General features: G+C 38.0%; 1 protein-coding gene across 5 annotated transcripts in view; it reads left to right on the top strand.

Moving 5' to 3' along the window:
- Positions 1-12220, top strand: part of LOC119838941 (zinc finger protein 32-like) — a 26983-nt gene extending 14763 nt beyond the window's left edge. Inside the window, exon 8 of one of the 5 annotated variants that reach the window (XM_038365092.1) lies at positions 11892-12220. In XM_038365092.1, the coding sequence (XP_038221020.1) occupies positions 11892-12205 (314 nt within the window). In that variant the 3' untranslated portion in view covers positions 12206-12220. Of the gene's footprint in view, positions 1-1221; positions 1836-2337; positions 2987-4903; positions 6029-9195; positions 10778-11891 lie in introns of those variants that run through there. The other 4 variants (XM_038365087.1, XM_038365090.1, XM_038365089.1 and 1 more) reach the window with 4 other exon arrangements.
- Positions 12221-19017: the final 6797 nt, after the last annotated feature.

Raw genomic sequence — 19017 nt, 5'->3', positions numbered from 1 at the left:
GAAGTCGACGTTGGACCTCCACGAGAAGATCCATACGGGGGATAGGAGGAAAGTGTGCAAAGTCTGCGGGCAGGCGTTCGTGCAGAAGGCCAGTTTGAACTATCACATGACGAAATATCACCCGGAAGTCGTGTTCTAACGTGTTTTGGGGTTTCCGGAAAACTTGGAAGTTTTTGAAATATTTGTCGTATGCGTTGGAAATGTTTTGGCGTCATCGGCGGTGTTTTCATTGTTTATATGTTTATGTACAGAACAAATTATTGAAATATAATCTTTGTTACACAGTATGGTGTGGATATTTTTTTCTATATGGCAGTCTTATAGATATGAACATTAAATATGCTTGACCCGAAAAGATGAATGAAAGATCCGTTGTATATTCAGAACAAATCACTCCCAAACAATCAGTATCTTGTAAAAGTATCTCATAGGCTCATAAGCATTTCACTTCTTTATTCATTACAAACAGTGGTTACACAAAACTGTTGACCATAAACTAATTAATATACAATCTAATATAAATCGGTGCCGTTTTCATATAGATTGTTTTCACACGGGCTTCTTCTTTGTTAAATTAATTAAAAAAAAATATATATATATATATATATATATATATATATATATATAAGCAAATAAGCAAATTGAGTATAAACCATAATTTGTTACCAAAAAGCATAGTATGATTAAACAGTGTGATAAAATATGACATTTAATGTTCTTTCACCCCCAAGTATTAGATACGAGAATTTTCTATATTATTATATACATGTCGATTATATAAATGCTTTTTTTACTCAATGGTACAATACGCTAGGCTATTTCATGATCATTGGATTATTACTGCGTCACCATTGATTTTCGACAAATTAGATGGATTGAGACAAAATTTATCCGAGATAAGCGCAAAAATCTAGCAATCCATAAGTTATCGTTTTACAATATAAACAGAAATAAACTATAGGAATGATTAACTAAAATTATAATATCAAGAGACTATTATTATTCTATAAACATTTGTCAACAACGCTTATAGCCATTTTTCTGATAAAAAATGAAATTATTTCACTTTCCAAAACACAGATTATTAGTCAACTTATGGTATGTAAATAACATTTACTGGTTTTCTTGATATGACTCTCAAATATCATACGATTACTGAACTGATAGCTATATCTCTATTGAATCATACTTCACACGTAAGACGCTATTATTCTTTTCTAGGCCGCAACTGTTATAGCATCGTTGGCGATAAATACATCTGCAAATTTTGCGAGCGCACATTCGCGTCCCAGCCGTTGGTGTCGCAACACTACCGGTTCGTGCATTTCAAAAAGCGACCGCGCGAACGGAAATGTCCTAAATGCGACGAAATGATACCCGGATACCAAAGGGCGTACCACTTGGAGGAGAGGCACAATATACCGGCACCCAAGTGTGGGGTTTGCAACAGGAGATTCAGATATCCTCACCAGGTGTTGCGGCATCAACAAAAAGTACACATGGGTGAAAGGAGAGAGCGTTGCAGAGTTTGCGGCAAGGGTTTCTTCGATGGCCAAGGGTTGAAGTTGCATATGGCGACCCATTCGAGTGTTAAGAAGTATTCGTGTAATGTTTGCAAGAGACAGTTTAGGTGGGAGAATAATTTGAAGGATCATTTAAGGATACATAGTGGGGATAGGAGGTATGCGTGTCGGGTCTGCGGGAGGGCGTTTGTACAGAAGTCTGGGTTGAAGCGGCATGGGGTTAGAAATCATCCTGGACTCGATGTAAATGGGATTTAAGACTGATTTTGGCTTGACAGTCCTATGATAGACGGGTGGTAAATGTACGGGATAAAAATAGTGATCTCATGAAAGTACAATTATGACACTCTGTATACTTAAAAGAATATATGGCACTTAAAAAAAGTTCCTAAATATAACAACTAATAACCCACTGACAGTACGATGGTTATAAATAATAAATTGATAATGATATACTTATTACATAGTTTGATGAGTATGGAAAAAGCCTTAATGCGTTCATTTTGCATAAATTATAATTTTAATATATTACATTTTAATACACATTGTATAATTTTATTTCGTCCCGCTAAAAATTATATGTGATTTTTTTTGAACTCTTCACTAAGCTTATTTATCTTTGTTCAACTAAAATGATGATATTTAAATATTAAAAGATATCCAAGGCATATTACAGTAATTGAAAAAACGAACCATTGCGAAACAATTGAATTAACCAACTTGGTACTGCATGACCTGTGCAAATAGTAATGCTTTGACGCCCCGGCCTCCGTTGATCCAATAAATGGAAGTGAATGAGCCTCTTTTGTTCTAGGCGATATAAAGCAACGCCATATGCTCGAGGAACCGAACTATACACTGACGGAAGAGAACGGCGAGCACAAATACAATTGCAATGCTTGCGAAAAGGTGTTCGGGAAAAAGAGCCTATTCAACCAACACTACAAATGGGTGCACCTGAAGGTTGGCACCAAATTGACCGGATGCCACTTCTGCAACGAGAAAGTGCGAGCGCATTTGCGCGCCCGGCACATGGAGATGAAGCACGGTGTGCCGGCGCCGACGTGCAATGCGTGCGGCAAGAAATTCTCCTATCCGTTCCAAGTCATACAACATCAGAAGACTTACCACATGGGCGAAAAAAATATCGCGTGTCCGATATGCGACATGAGGTTCGGCTCGAAAGTGAATCTGTACCAGCATAAAGTGAAGCATTCCGATGAGAAGTTGAATAAGTGTGATTATTGTGGGGAGAGGTTCAAGTGGAGGAAACAGTGGTCGCGGCATATGACGAAGCACAGAGCGCAGAGCCAGTGACGCTGGTCGTTTCATGCTTGCGTATTGGTTCTGTTTTGTGCGGGTCGGGGTAGTGCGATCTCGCCTGACGGTAAACCGGGATGTGGTCCAAGATGGAGCGCACTTCCCGAGTTCCACGTTCAGTCTTCTGAAGAACCCCTGGATTGGGCTCGTGGGGCAACACGGATTCAGAAAGAAAACTCAAACTCAAACGTTTATATATTCAATTAGACTTCTTATAGAACCGCTTTTGAATTCGTGTTGTTTTGTAAAAAGATGTAGATATAAGAATAAGGTACATAATATTCAAATCTATACTAATATTGTATAGCTGAAGTGTTTGTTTGTCGGTTTGAACGCACTAATCTCAGGAGCTGTGGGTCCGATTTGAAAAATTCTTTCAATGTTGGATAGTCAATTTATTGAGGAAGGCTATAGGCTATATATGTACCACGGGCGAAACCGGGGCGGGCCGCTAGTTATGTAATATTATGACAACGAAGTATACACAAATATTTATTATTCTATTTTATGACACATTTTCATCAATAAACTTATTCATTTACTATATATATATATATATATATATATATATATATATATTAGGTGCGCCCCGAGGTTTCACCCGCGACAGTTTGTATTCCGTAGGAATATCGGGATAAAAGTTGCCTATATATTGTTCCATTTGTTCAGCTATCTACGTACAAAATTTCATTGCAAGCGGTTCATTAGTTTTTGCGTGAAAGAGCAACAAACACAAACAAATCCTTACAAACTTTCGCAATTATCATATTAGTAGGATATACTAGCTGCGCCCGGCAAACGCTGTTCTGTCTTTCTCGTATCATTTAGGGGTACAAAAATTTCATCAAAATCGGTCAAGCCGTTTCGGAGGAGTATGGCAGCGAAAACTGTGACACGAGAATTTTATATATATAGATATTGTTTAAAAATAAACTAGGTGCTAAACCTTTATTTCAATAAATAATTTTGCAATTCTTTGTTCTTATTATTATTAAAACAGAATACTCCATGCTATTTACATATCGATAATTCCAACTATCGATATTTTCCATGTATCGTGCATGGAACGTCACTATCGTAGTCTCTACCACAGATGATACAACAAATCTGCTTTCGATCGTCACAATGGGAAGAGATGACATCCGCGCTTTATAAGCATGTGTTTACTCTATGCATGGTATATTATCTACTAGCTGCGGCCCGTGGTTTCACCCGCGTAAGGAATATCGGGATAAGAAGTTGCCTATATGTTATTCCACTTGTCCAGCTGTATACGTATCAAATTTCATTGCAATCGGTTCAGTAGTTTTTGCGAGAATGAATAACAAACACACACCCTTATAAACTTTAACATTTATTATATTAGTACGATTAGTAGGATAGTAGGATAGTTATTATTTTCCTAGTATTTTATTGGCTTGCGTAATACCAGTTTTTTTTCAGTAAAAAAAACACGATTTTCATTAGTAATGACGTTATAACAAATTGAGAATTGAGTGTTAATAATATAATGAATAAACACGTTTAAAATCCGTTTAAAATTTTTTAATTTCTAAATGTATAATCCTCGCGTAAAATCAAGCACAAGAAAATACAAAATTAAAAATTGTTAGGGGGATGAAACAGCAGATAACGCGTGTGTTTTAAATGTATAAAGCTGTACATATAGACAAAAAATACTCTATACTACGAAGATCGATTGACTAGTTATTTATACAGGGTGTCCCTTCGATGGTGTACTATGCTAACGGTATTTACAAGTATCGGTGGGACATCCTGTATATTAATAGCATAGCATCTTTTCTACATACAGTTTTGATGTTATAAGATATAGTTTTTGAGAGAGTCTATTGCGTTCACATAATTCGTATTATAATAAACAATCTGATTTCAAGCGCCAAATTTGATTCGTACACCTTGTTAAATAAATACCCAACCAATGTACGTACAAAAAAAAAACACCTTAAAAGTCAAGTTTCGCAGATAGAAGCTACCTACAGGAGACGCGCGTAATGGCCGCCGCGGGGTGAGTGACGGTTATATAGAGTGTTTTGTTCTAGGCGCGTCGTCGCACGAGCAATATTGCACGACGCGCGTGGAGCGCGACGGCACGCGCACGTACGCGTGCAGCGCGTGCGGCAACTGCTACAAGCGCCGCGACTCGATCAAACAGCACTACCGGCACGTGCACCTGAAGCAGCGGCCGCGGCTGCACGGCTGCTACTACTGCGAGGCGCGCGTCGGGGCGCACCAGCGCGCGCGGCACATGGAGGCGGCGCACGGCGTGCCGGCGCCGTGCTGCGGCGCGTGCGGCAAGAAGTTCGCGTTCCCGTTCCAAGTGGTGCGCCACCAGCGGACCTTCCACATGGGCGAGAGGAGCTTCGTCTGCGCGGTGTGCGACATGCGCTTCGGCACCAGGCCGAACCTGCAGCAGCACGCGATCAAGCACACGACGGAGCGGCCGTACAAGTGCGACGTGTGCGATGAGGCGTTCAAGTGGAAGAAGCACCTGCGGCGTCACGTCGCCGGACACCTGAATCAGAGGAAGCGTTGATGTGTGCGTGCCGTTATACGTAGATGCTGTTGTAATGGCGCGTTGTGTGTGATAGGGGTGTATTAAATCGTTAATAATAAATATATTCGTAGGGATCGGAAGCAGTTGATGTTAAAAACCTCAGAACTTAATCAACCTAGAGAGTTTTATTCCTTGCAAAATGATTTAACTTCATCACACCACAACAAGTAAATAACAATTGACTAAAACGACACGTAATACATACAAACTAATATGATATGAATAAGAACTAAACGCAACGAAACGTCCGTCACGTCTCAGAGCCAAACGTAGATTGAATCAAAACTGTTGTTGCAAGCCGTTTTATAAACTCTCACTCGGTCCGGCTTGCCGGGTGGGGATTTCTGTTTATAATAGTAATTTAGATAGTGGTCTGTTCTAAGTGTGATTAAAGTTAGATTTATGAGACTAGCGGTCCGCCCCGGCTTCGTCCGTGGTAGATATATAGCCAATAGCACACAGGGATCATCAATATATACAAGCGGGTAGGAATTTTTGAAAACGTCCAATAGTTCCTGAGATAAGCGCGTTCAAACAAACACAATCTTCAACTTTAAAGTATTACTAGCGGTCCGCCCCGGCTTCGCCCGCGGTACATATATAGCCTATAGTCTTCCTCAATAAATCTAACACTGAAAGAATTTTTCAAATCGGACCAGTAGTTCCCGAGATTAGTGCGTTCAAACGAACAAACAAACTCTTCAGCTGTATAATATTAGTATAGATATACAAACTTTATCCCCACGGTAGATAGACGCCTATAGCATTAGGGTTCACGTGGAAATATATCGATGATAGAACTCGTCGGTCCAGTTTTTCCTTAGATAACCTACAAACTAACAAACCAACGCTCTACCCGAAAGTAACAGGCGTACAAAAAAGCTCTTATAAGTCTTTATTGAAAGATCGTTATATAACTATATAACTAATATTATAAATGCGAAAGTTTGTAAGGATGTGTGTGTGTTTGTTGCTCTTTCACGCAAAAACTACTGAGCCAATTGCAATGAAATTTGGTACGTAGACAGCTGGACCACTGGAACAACATGTAGGCAAGTTTTTTTCCCGATGTATCCTAAGGGATATGAACTTACGCGGGTGAAACCGCGGGGCGCAGCTAGTATAAAAATACGATAAATTAGTTGCATACGAAGGGGGACCTTTTTTTGTATGTTTGTAACTCGAATAGTACTAAATCGATTTGGTAAATTGCTTCAACAGCAGATAGAAAGCTCTTCCTCCGGCACGTTTTTTTTTTCAGTTTTTATCACGTTTCAAGTCAAAAGAAGTCGAAGCGAACGACTAGTCCTATTCTATATTATAAATGCGAAAATCTGTGATGATCGATGTATGTTTGTTACTCTTTCACGCGAAAATCACTGAACGGATTATGAGAATGTTTGAGGCAGTGATGTAGCTTGTACCATAATCATATTTTTTGCTAAGTTTAACCTTTATAGATTCTACATAATTTATTAAAATGTAATTTATTTATAACGAAGCTTGAATTATAAACGTTAAAGAAGATTATCTAAATAAAAATTATAATGTAAGTGATAATTATGGTGAATTAAAATTATTTAATAGAGTATCGTGAAATTCATAAAACCCTAATTTGAGATGTGTTTAAAATTTGAACGCAGGATACAGCCAAAAACTGAAATGCATCCAATAATGATATCGCTTTATGTAGAACGAGCTGTCCCGGGGAACTTCGTAACGCCATAGAGTAGTGTTTTGACATATTTCCCCCATCGTTCTCAACTTTTAAACCTTCCCTAGACCTACACGGATATTTGAACACCGAGATTAGATAAACCCGTTCAGCTGTTTTCGAGTTTTAGCGAGACCAACGAACAGCAATTGATTTTTATATATAAGATGAATACCGGTAACGTCTGTTAAACGGAACGTGTGCTTAACTCACTTCAAAGCGCTAAGTTGACACCGCACTGTGACGGTGAATTGTGTTGTACTACGCGTCAGAGCGCTAATCTGACGCCGCACTGTGACGCCGTATTATGTTGTACTGTCCGTCAGAGCGCTAATCTGACGCCGCACTGTGACGCCGAAGTGTGTTGTACTTCGCGTCAGAGCGCTAAACTGACGCCGCCCTGTGACGCCGTATTGTGGTGTACTGTGCGTCAGAGCGCTAACCTGACCCCGCGCTGTGACTCTATATTTTGTTGTACTACGCGTCAGAGCGCTAATCTGACGCCGCCCTGTGACGCTGAATTGTGTTGTACTGTGCGTCAGAGCGCTAATCTGACGCCGCCCTGTGACGCCGTATTGTGTTGTACTGTGCGTCAGAGCGCTAAGCTGACGCCGCGCTGTGACGCCGTATTGTGGTGTACTGTGCGTCAGAGCGCTAATCTGACGCCGCACTGTGACGCCGAATTGTGTTATACTGCGCGGTTATTGATATGTAAAAAACCCAAGGTGCACAGTCTCATACGAATGTAGCGCTCGAAGTTGTCTCTAAACACCATTCTTATAAAGACCAAGGTGCCAAGCGCATAGCCTCATGCGTAAGTGTCGCTTCTCCCATGGTACATGGTTAGCCTATAGCCTATAGCCTTCCTCAATAAATGGGCTATCTATCACAGAAATTTTCATGACTGATTTTTTCAATTCGGATCTGTAACTATCAGGAACTCCTGTGATTAGTGCGTTCAAACAAACAAACTCTTTACTTCAGCTTTATAATATTAGTATAGATGTGTTGAATATAATGTACGTTTTTAAATAGATTGCTATGATTGTTAATGTAATTTCGATAAATAAATTTCATTTACACTAACATTCTAACGAGTTTATTTCTTCCCATCCCTGTACGAGCATGCCATAGATTATTTCAAGTGACCAGAAATAAAACGTATAAAATATACATATTAGTTTTCAAGGTCAATGATATTGAAGTAGGTAATGATTATGGATACATGAAGTCCGTTGCAGTAAATGAGTCAGAGACGGCGATTAAAGAGATGATGATGATGATGATATTTCATAATGATGAGCAACATAGCATTAAAGCCTTTCAGACAAACGGTTTAAAACCTATCGAAAAGCGAAAACAAGAGACGAGATATTCATTTGTTATTTTTTTCTAATAGGCAACGATGGAAAAAGCAACGAAACTAAAAGGAAGACAAGACAGAAAAATTGATCCAAATCTCAGAATCGTTAATGATAACGGAACGCAACAAATGCAACAAACGAGTTCCAAACGCGATATAAATATTTGAGACATTACATACAACAATATATTAATTAATATATTATTATATGTGCTTCTTACATAATCATTTTTGAATAAGCTTATGCTTACATCATTTATTTCTGTTATGTTATATTATAAATATAAATAAATAAAATGAAATATATAATCCTTCTATAACTTAACTAAATATATTAATAACTATTTGTTATTGAAATAACACTTGTATAATGTAAGTACTAATATTACATACCTTCTAAAGAAAACAAAGAATTAAAATCTATTAAAGGATCTGCGACAGAACATCATGACCGATAAATAATATAAATAGCTCAGATCGCGATGTGAGCTATTCCGAATTTGATGTGTTTTTTTTTTTAATAGATAGAGTGGTTCAAGAGGAATGTTTATATAAAATCTATTGAAATACTTCAAATTTAACGCGTGCGAAGTCGCAGGCTAAAGCTAGTTATACCATATATCTATGGATCTTTAATGAGCGCTTTCAATCTTCGAGCGTAACATACACACAGTTATAGAAACGCACATTTCGCTTCCAGGTTGGCGCACTGTGAAATTCATACGCAAAGAGCAAGACGGCACGCCGTTGTGGCAATGCGTCGACTGCGGCCGCGATTTCAAGAAGCGCGACAACTTCGCGCAGCACTACAAGTTCGTGCACCTGAAGCTGCGGCCGAAGTTGCGCAGCTGCCACCTGTGCAATGAGAAAGTGCCAACGCAGAACCGGCCCTTCCACATGGAGGCGGCGCACGGCCTGCCGGCGCCATCTTGCGGCGCGTGCGGCAAGAAGTTCGCGTTCCCCAACCAAGTGCTGCGCCACCAGAAGGCGTACCACATGGGCGAGAAACAGTACAAATGCGCCGTATGCGATATGCAGTTCGCCTCCAACGCGCTGCTGGTGACGCATTCGATAAAGCACACGGCGCTGCGGCCGCACCGGTGCGGCTATTGCGAGAAAACGTTCCGATGGAAGAAGAATCTGAAGACGCACGTGCACATGCACCTGGACGTGAGGAAGCACGTGTGCCGGGTGTGCGACGAATCGTTCGTGCAGCAGTCGAGTCTGAAGTACCATATGACGAAGCGGCATATGGATGCGATGTAGATGGTCAATAAAACAGTGCCTAAAGGGCTGATTTATAAGGCTAACTGGACGCTCGTCTCGGCTCCGCCCGGATATCAACATCCCAAGGGAGCATTTAATCGGGATAAAAAGTATCCTATCACCCAATTCAGCTCATACCCTGTCTGTATGCCAAATTTCATCAAAATCCCTTCAGTAGTTTCATCGTGATTAATGGACAAACATGCAAACAAACAAACTTTCACATTTTTAATATTAGTGTGAAGTGTGATTGTGTCTACGATACTTTTACATGAATATTTTGACAAATAAAGGAAACGAGTAGGACATTAATAAAAGAATGCCTGAAAGGGCCGTCTCGAGAGCCGTTATCAGGCTGATTAGTAAGATGTACCTGATAGCTTATCTGAAACTTTTTAATGTATAGTTTGACAGAAATTTGGCGCCGGTATCCCCACTTCTGGATATAATCTGTTTACACTATCTGTCAGTTAAAGTGTGTGTATGAAAAAAAACCCATTAAATTGATGTATTATAAATACAGTTAAATTAAGTGTTAAATACGCTATCAGTGACGGTATCTATAAGTTATGACAAAAGCCCTTTTATTAGTTACGCTTTCACGCCAAAACTATTGGAGCGATTTTGATGAAATTTAGTACAGTGATAGGTCATAATTCCAAGTAATATCTTGTGTGTTATAGTTTATGCTGAAAAAATCTGAATAACGTTTTGAATTTAAAGCTAATCTAAAATTATAAAGGGAAAATAATGTGTTTATTTATGTAATATTGGCAATGTTCTCACACAAAAACTGCTGAACCGATTCGAAAAATGTTTCCACCATTGGAAAGCTGCATCTTCACTAAATGATACTGTATAATATGTACCACGGACGAGGCCGGGGAGGATGGAAAAGGATGCTAGTATAAAATTAACAATGATACTTATCTCATATTTCGCTTCGCCACGCTTCTATGTCAGTTATAAATTGTTTTTGTTAATTTTTTATCGTTTTATTGTTGAATCTTGTTTGTTAAAATAAAAATGTTTAACTTAACTGAGTTTTACTTTGAACCGTAATGATATAGATGAATTACATTCCCTTTTTAACCGACTACAAAAAGTAGGAGTATAAACTCCCGTAACTTATTTTACTGTCATATAGCTATCTATTTGACATAAAAATAAGTCAAATAGACAACTATTTGACTTATTTTACTGACCATCTGCAAAACAATTGCCATAATCCGTTTTTTAGATATTTTTAAAAGATATATGAGCTTTCTAAACATTATTTTTAAGTTTTTAATGTAAGCATTGAAATAATAATTTAACGATCAGTATTGGTTATTGAGGTCTTAAACAATCTTATTTTACACTAGTTGCGCCGCGCGGTTTCGCCTGCGTAAGTCTGTATCTCGTAGGAATATCGGGATAAAAAGTTGCTTATATGTTATTCCAATTGTCCAGCTATCTACGTAACAAATTTCATTGCAATCGGTTCAGTAGTTTTTGCCTGAAAGAGTAACAAACATACACACATCCTCAGAAACAATCGCATTTATAATATAAGTAGGATAGGATAGGGTTAGAACCAAGGGATCCCGGGTTCGATTCCCGGTGGAGACGCGCATTTATCACAACGCCATCTAGTGCCAGAGTAAAGGATCTTGTGCTGTGGGAGCTAGAAAATTGATAATACAAATTACAAAAAAGTTTCTGTTTTATTTTGGACATATATAATCAACATTATATTTAACCACTGATTAAAGCTCAAATACATAATAAAAAAATATTATTAACAAGTAGTTTGAGAATATACCGACCTAATCTCCAGACCTACTGAACCGATTATGAACATTATTTTAACAAAATGCCATATTATCTGCTAGTGTCATAGGATATATTTTATTATGTTATTACCTCCGAACAATGATGAACAACTATAAAATTTAAGTATATTTTTATCACAGTAAAAACACTGCGTCGTGGCTTCGATACCCGCTGGTGATTAATTGGCAAACGAGATTTACCATAAATATACATTTTACATTCAGTTTAAAGCTATACGTATATAGCATATATTGTGTAATTGAGTTCTTTTACATATTTCATTCAAAATTTAACAAAGATAATTTCTTTTTCCAGACGTCCAGTTCGAAGAATACATAACAGCTATAGACAATAAATATTTTTGTCAAGCTTGTAAAGCCGGCTACACACGCTTCAATGACCTCAAAAACCATGTCCTGCGATTACATTTAAAACTGAAAAGTATCAAATGTGATAATTGCCCGGAATCCTTTACATATTATAACCAACGGAAAAGGCACATGGTTCAAAAACATGATCTCAAAATTGCAGAGTTTACGTGTGACTACTGCCAAAAAATATTTAAAATAAAAATGTATGACCAGGCATATAAAAAGTATGCATTTAGAACGGCGATGTTCGAAATGTAAAATTAAATTTAAGGGGAATAAGTACTTTTTCCACTTGAATGAGATGCATAAAAAAGTTATACCGACTTGTGGTATCTGTGGTTACCGATCTGTCAGTGAACAAAATTTAATACGTCACCAGCGATGCGTTCATTTAAAGGAAAAGAACAAACAGTGTATTGTGTGTGGTAAGACGTTTCACAGAGAAGCGCATTTACGAGAACACTCCCTGATACATAGCAAGACAAAGAATTTTAAATGTAATGAATGTTATAAATGTTTCACAACGAAAGGAACTTGGATATCGCATAGGCGTTTACATACAGGCGAAAAACCTTACAAATGTAGCATCTGTGATGTTTCTTTCAAACAGCGCGGAAGTTTAGGGTATCATTCAAAAACTTACCATAAACAATAGACTTTCCATTTTTTGTGATTCTGTTTTATATTCAACCTAGCTGTCGCCCGCGTGGTCAAAATAAAGTTTCATACTTTCATCCCCTTGGGTGTAGAATTTATCAAAATCCTTTTTTGTTGAATCGCCTGATAGTAAGCGCTACCACCACCCATGATCATTTGGAGAGGCAGACCTTACCTATCTACAAATGAATTGACGACTTCAAATTGGAAAGGGATTAAGAAAGAATTGACGAGAGGAAAAAAGAAAGAACTGGGAAGGGTAAGGAAAAGGATATGAACCTCCAGCTTCCCCACTCACTGAACGAAACACATCAGTATGTTATTTCACGCTGGTCTTCTGTGGGGGTGTGGTACTTCCGCAGTGCGATCTGGCCAACTACCAACTACCACATACAAAAATCATTTCTTATCTAATAAGAATGCCTACGTCATAGTGACTAAAGAGTATTATAGTAGCTACTACGGGTATCCGCATGCCAAACCACCGATCGGTTGAGTAGTTTCCACCTGTGCTCTGCTATTAGGGTTGGGCTTTGCATGTTTTTTTAAATAGATTTCAGTCCGAGGTTACACTCGCACAGTCAGAGGAAATTATATTTTTAACCTTAGCATTAATTATTTTTAACCGACTTTCAACAAATGACAGTAAGCTTTCAATTCGTACAGTAGCTAAACATATTTATTGCTAGTTCGTAGTTTATTTATTCATGCCGCCGGTGTTAATTACAACTAATTAGTGTTCTTATTAAATGTATTCGTGTTGTTTCAACATAATATAATGCAATAAACAAAGCGCTTTGTGAAATTCGAACATTGCTTCATTTGAACTACATATTTTCAACCGAATTCAAAAAACAGGCAGGTTGAATTCGACTATTCTTTTGCCGCAAAACTTTCGACTGGGTGAAGCGATTTTGATGATTTATTTTTTTATTTGAAAACTCGTGTTACCCATGTGGTCCCATTTAAGTTTGATCTAGTGCTGTCAATTTGAAAGAGGTTCATTTCTTAAAGATATTGTGTTATTTCACATCACAATAGGTAAATTAATAAGTTTGGAGTGTTAAGTTAAGGAGAGAGGGACTTTAAAATAAAACATATATGTAAATTTATTCAAAGTTTGTTTTTATTTATATCACACTTAAATTAAATAGCCTCAATACTAAAAAGTTTTTTTTTTATTATCGCGTAGCAGCTAAACGAGCAGGCGGGTCACCTGATGGACATCGCGAATGTGTTGACGGCCTTTGAAAAAATGATATACCTTTTTCTTGAAGGTATCCCCATCGAATGTGCCTGGGAACACCGAAGATCATTCCACAGGAGGTTGTTCTTAGAATAATATGCAGAGTTCTTAGAAAAAAAGAACTAGTTTTTAATGCGTTCTATCTGGGGAAACCTCAACAATAAAACATATATACCAATAGCCTATGTTATCGCAAATGTATAATTAGTTTTCTAAAGGTAATATTTTTTAATTTTATAATAATTTTCGGTCATGTAGTTTCCGACTTTAATTAAAACGACAAATAAACCAAATAAATGAATAAAAATAAATATAGATGAATACTGATTTTATATTATATCGGGGTATCATAAAATATTTCTATCTTTATTTTTATTGAATTGTACGTAATTGTAATTGATCCAAAGATCATACATTAAAAATAGTCACGGAAACGAGTAATATATTTCACCTAAGATTAACTGCGGGTAGCTTAGATCTTTGCCCCAGGCAGGGTTCTCGTATCCTATAGATTTTTAGTACCAAAAAAGTTCAATAGATGGCGTTAAATGTATCGATTTGTTGTCAAGTTTTATGAAAATAATAAAACTATACGGAAATTCAATCGAAATGTTTTGCAATGATTCCCGATAGCATATTAAAAAATAACAAATGGTGCTTTTAACTTCAAATAATTTGGAATTTAATAAATCGCTGAAACGAAAGGTTCGGGCGGGCGAAGAAATCGTCCATATCAGATGAGCTACAGTGTATGGGATGGAAATACTCGTATAGTACTATACAACACTAGCGGCGCGCCGCGGTTTCACCCGCGTAAGTCCATATCCCGTTAGAATATCGGGATAAAAAGTTGCCTATATGTTATTCCAGTGGTCCAGCTGTCTACGTACCAAATTTCATTGCAATCGGTTCAGCAGTTTTTGCCTGAAAGAGCAACAAACACACACACATCCTTACAAACTTTTGCATTTATAATATTAGTAGGATTAGTAGGAAGTAGGATTTTGAGGAATCTTTTTTTATTTGAAAGCTGATGCCTCTCGTGTGGTCCCATTAAAATTAAGTGTTATTTTGTATTTTGAGAATTTGAAGTCATATATCATCATATAAATTAGTACTTCAAAGAAAACAATATTTTTTTTTTTCTGAATCTTTATTATCACTTATATCCTAAATATAGACCGCCTCCTTGGTACAATGGTTAACGCGTGAGCGTAGAACCGAGGGGACCTGGGTTCAATTCCCGGTGGGGACGCACAAAAAAAAATGTCTCGGTCTGGCAGGACACAGAAGGCTGATCACCTACTTGTCACTATAGAAAATCGATCAGTGAAACGGATGTACATCATCTGCCCCATACCCCACTAGGGGACACGGGACTTCACTTGATATCCTAAATATGGACCTTAACAATCGAATCTCTTTAAAAAAGTTATCAAATACTTTCAATTATTTTGAGCTTTAATTTTGAGAACCTATACTTAAGACTACTTAGTATTAACATAATATTGCAGTATTTACAAAACATCTTTATTGCTCTTAAAAACAACGTACATTCTAGCCCACGAACTACACTTCAATCTCATGCTTAGTCCGCATATGCGTGCGCCACGTGCTTTTCTGCAAATAAGTCAGCTCGCACAGATCACACTTGAAACGTATTTCATCTGAATGCGTGTGCATGTGCGCCGTGAGAGTTTTCTTCCTCTTATACGCGCGCAAACATAAGTGACACTGAAAATTCCGTCCCCCAGTGTGCTTCACCACGTGGTTGTTCAGTTCGTTCAACGCGAAAAACTCCTTATCGCAAAACTCACACTTATGTGACTTCTCCAATAAATGTATACGCCGCAAGTGTGCGTTCAACGCGTTCTTGTTGAGAAATTCGCGTATGCATATCTTGCAAGTGACCCTGTCTATTTTGGGCAGCGGCACCCCGTGCATTTCATATAGATGCATCTCTTTCCTTTTATGGCTGCTAAACTTTTCATTGCAGTAACCACATTTGCTAATTTTGTTCACGTTTTTATGCGCGTTGCTCTCGTGGCAGGCCTTCTTCAATTTCGTATCCAACACTTTCGGGCAATAGCTGCATTTGAATTCACTTATAACATGCGTCAATTCGTGGACAGATATCTTTGCTTTATTCACGAAAGTCGCACAGCAGATGTTGCATACGTAATTTGTACTGTGCGTATTCATGTGCTCCAATAGAGCCTTAAAGGAGTTGAATTTCTTCGAGCATATACAGCACGATATATCTTCTGTCTCAAATTTAAACGGTACTATATGGTTTTTTATATCTCTGTGTATTATCCTATCGTGCGATTCAATCAGATGCTCGAATAGGTCATCTAATGAATCGATATTTACATCGCATATGTTACAAGACAAGGCCGTGATGTCTAACTTAATACACAGCCTATGTTCAGCTATGCCCATAATTGTCTTAAGAATTTTATTACTGAAGGCTTCGATATTTGCGTAGTGCTCCAGTGTGTGTATTTTCAAGTCAGCAGGATTTGGGTACTGTTCCTTGCAGAAGCAGCACATGTATCCTATGCCACCTCTGCATCTGATAGGGGTGGCGTTGGTGCACTTCAAAATCTCCGATATGTTCCGCTTTGTTTTTTTATACACGTCGTTCCTGGTCGGCGTATCTTTGAATTCTGCTTTTTCTATCTTGAAGTCTACGCTGGATTCAATATTACCTAAGAATAAAAAGTCTGTATTAGTTTCCCAGGCAAAAAAAATGCATCTTCGTTTATTATTTACCTACATATAATTTCAAACATTCGTGTATTAACACATCACTAGCTAAATTATAATCTGCCTTTATCTTATACCTTTAAACGAGCAATTCTTGTATATGTTGGAATCACGGAATCGGCTCCAACGATTTTCATGAAATTTAGTATATAGGGGTTTTCGGGGGCGATAAATCGATCTAGCTAGGAATTTTTTTTAGAAAATGTCATATTCGTGTTTTATTCGTGTTTTTTTTTCCTGACATCTATTGGTGAATAATAATACTATTTTGCTTCGTAGATAGCTGGACAACTGAAATAACACATAGGCACTTTTTATACCGATATTCCTACGGGATACGGTTACGCAGCACGCATACGCGGTTTCAACCGCGGGTCACAGCTAGTACAATTATTATCACGAGACCCTAACCCACCTTAGCATTATCAAATTAGATGGCACCAGCTTTCAAATAATAAAAAAGAATCATCAAAATCGGTTCACTCAGCCGAAAGTTCCGAGATAACAAACACCAAAAATTATTGCCTGAAAGAAATTGCTATTGAGCAATAAAACCATCCGTAATATGTTATATCCTGTTTTTTCATGTCAATGTCATGTTTTATGTGTACAATAAAGAATATTTCATTCATTCACAAAAACAGCCGAATTGAGAACCTACGCCTTTTTTTGAAGACCTTAAAAAAATATTATAGATTGCGCCGTAATTTTTACGCAAGTAAATATAGTGTAATAATAAGGTCGCCTCAATTTACCAAGAAAAAGCTCAATAAATACATATGACGGTAGGTACTGATAGAAGTAAGAGTTTTCCGTTTTCTTCAAACATAGAACATTCACAAGTAACTAAAGACGTAAAAACCAGTAATATGATTTATTTATTTTAGGTACAACATTTTTATTTTTATTATATTATGATCGAAAATAATCTTTAAAATCGGTTCAGTAGATACAATCCTTACAAAACTCACCAATTGACAATGTTTACCTCTTATAATATTAGTACAGTAGAAATTTTTCAGCCCACGGTAGAGTATTCAAAGTATCTATCTTAAAACCCCGGTGAGTGGGGGAGCTGTAGGCCCATATGTTTTTTCTTACCCTTCCCAGTCCTTTCCTTTATTCCTCTCGTCAATCCTTTCCTAATCCTTATCCAATTTGAAGTCGTCAATCTATTTATAGAGGCGTAAAGTCATCAATCGACACCTTCCCAAATGTTCATGGGCGATGGCAGCGCTTACCATCAGGCGACCCACACCATTGCAGACTAAAACATAAAAAAAATTAATGAAACTACAAATCACTTTGGGTGGGTATACCAATTCTTACGACATACGTTAACATAGTTCTTATATTATCAGGAAATGAGGAGCTCTATTACGATTAACATTAAACAAAAAGACAATATTATCAACAATTTTATTCACTGACAAAGTCTTCAATGAAACCTAACCACAATTTTACATTTACTATACATCCTCCCCGTGTTTCGCCCGCATGTGTCCCCGCCAGCTGCACTTCTGCACAAACGCTTGGCCACAATGGTCGCACTTGAACCGCCTATCGTTCTCATGTATCCTCATATGTTCCCGTAGCGTAGTCTTCCGTCCATACGCCTTCGAACACACGTCACATTTGAAACTCCTTTCGCCCGTATGCTTCAGAATATGGTTTCTCAGTTCGTTCAGCGCAAAGAACTCCATATCGCAGAACTCGCACTTATGCGACTTCTCCAGCAGGTGCACTCTTCGCAAGTGCGCGTTCAGCGCGTTCTTGCTCCAGAACTCACGTATGCATATCTTGCACATGACCCTGTCGACTTTCGGCAAGGGAACTCCATGCGCTTCGAACAGGTGCACCTCTCGACGCCTGTGACTGCTGAATTTCTGGCTACAGTACCCGCATTTGCTGATCTCGTTGACGTTTTTGTGGGCACTTCTTTCGTGACACGTCTTTTTCACTATGGTGTCCAGTATCTTGGGACAATATCTGCACTTGTATTCGCCGATGACGTGAGTCAATTTATGAACTTTAACCTTTCCTTTATTCACAAACGTAGCGCAGCAGATGTTGCACACATAGTTGGCGCTGTGCGTGTTCATGTGTTCTAATAAGGCTTTGAACGAATTGTATTCCTTCGAGCAAATGCAGCAGCGTAACTGTTCCGTATCAAATTTGAATGGTACTATGTGGTTTTTTATATCAGTGTAAATAGTCCTTTTATGTTCGTTCACTAAATGCTGGAACAGGTCTTCGAGTGAAGCGATAGCTGATCCACATATGTTACACGTGAGCGATGTTATGTCTAATTTAACGCACAATTTACTTTGCTCTCTACCCACAATTTTTCTTAGGATTTTATTGGAGAAGACATCAATGCCTTCAGTGTGCTCTAATG

The sequence above is a fragment of the Zerene cesonia genome, unplaced genomic scaffold, assembly GCF_012273895.1.
Source record: "Zerene cesonia ecotype Mississippi unplaced genomic scaffold, Zerene_cesonia_1.1 Zces_u006, whole genome shotgun sequence".
NCBI lineage: Eukaryota > Metazoa > Arthropoda > Insecta > Lepidoptera > Pieridae > Zerene > Zerene cesonia.
The sequence above is the reverse complement of the archived record's forward strand: the minus strand, read 5'-3'. Positions and strand labels throughout refer to the sequence as shown.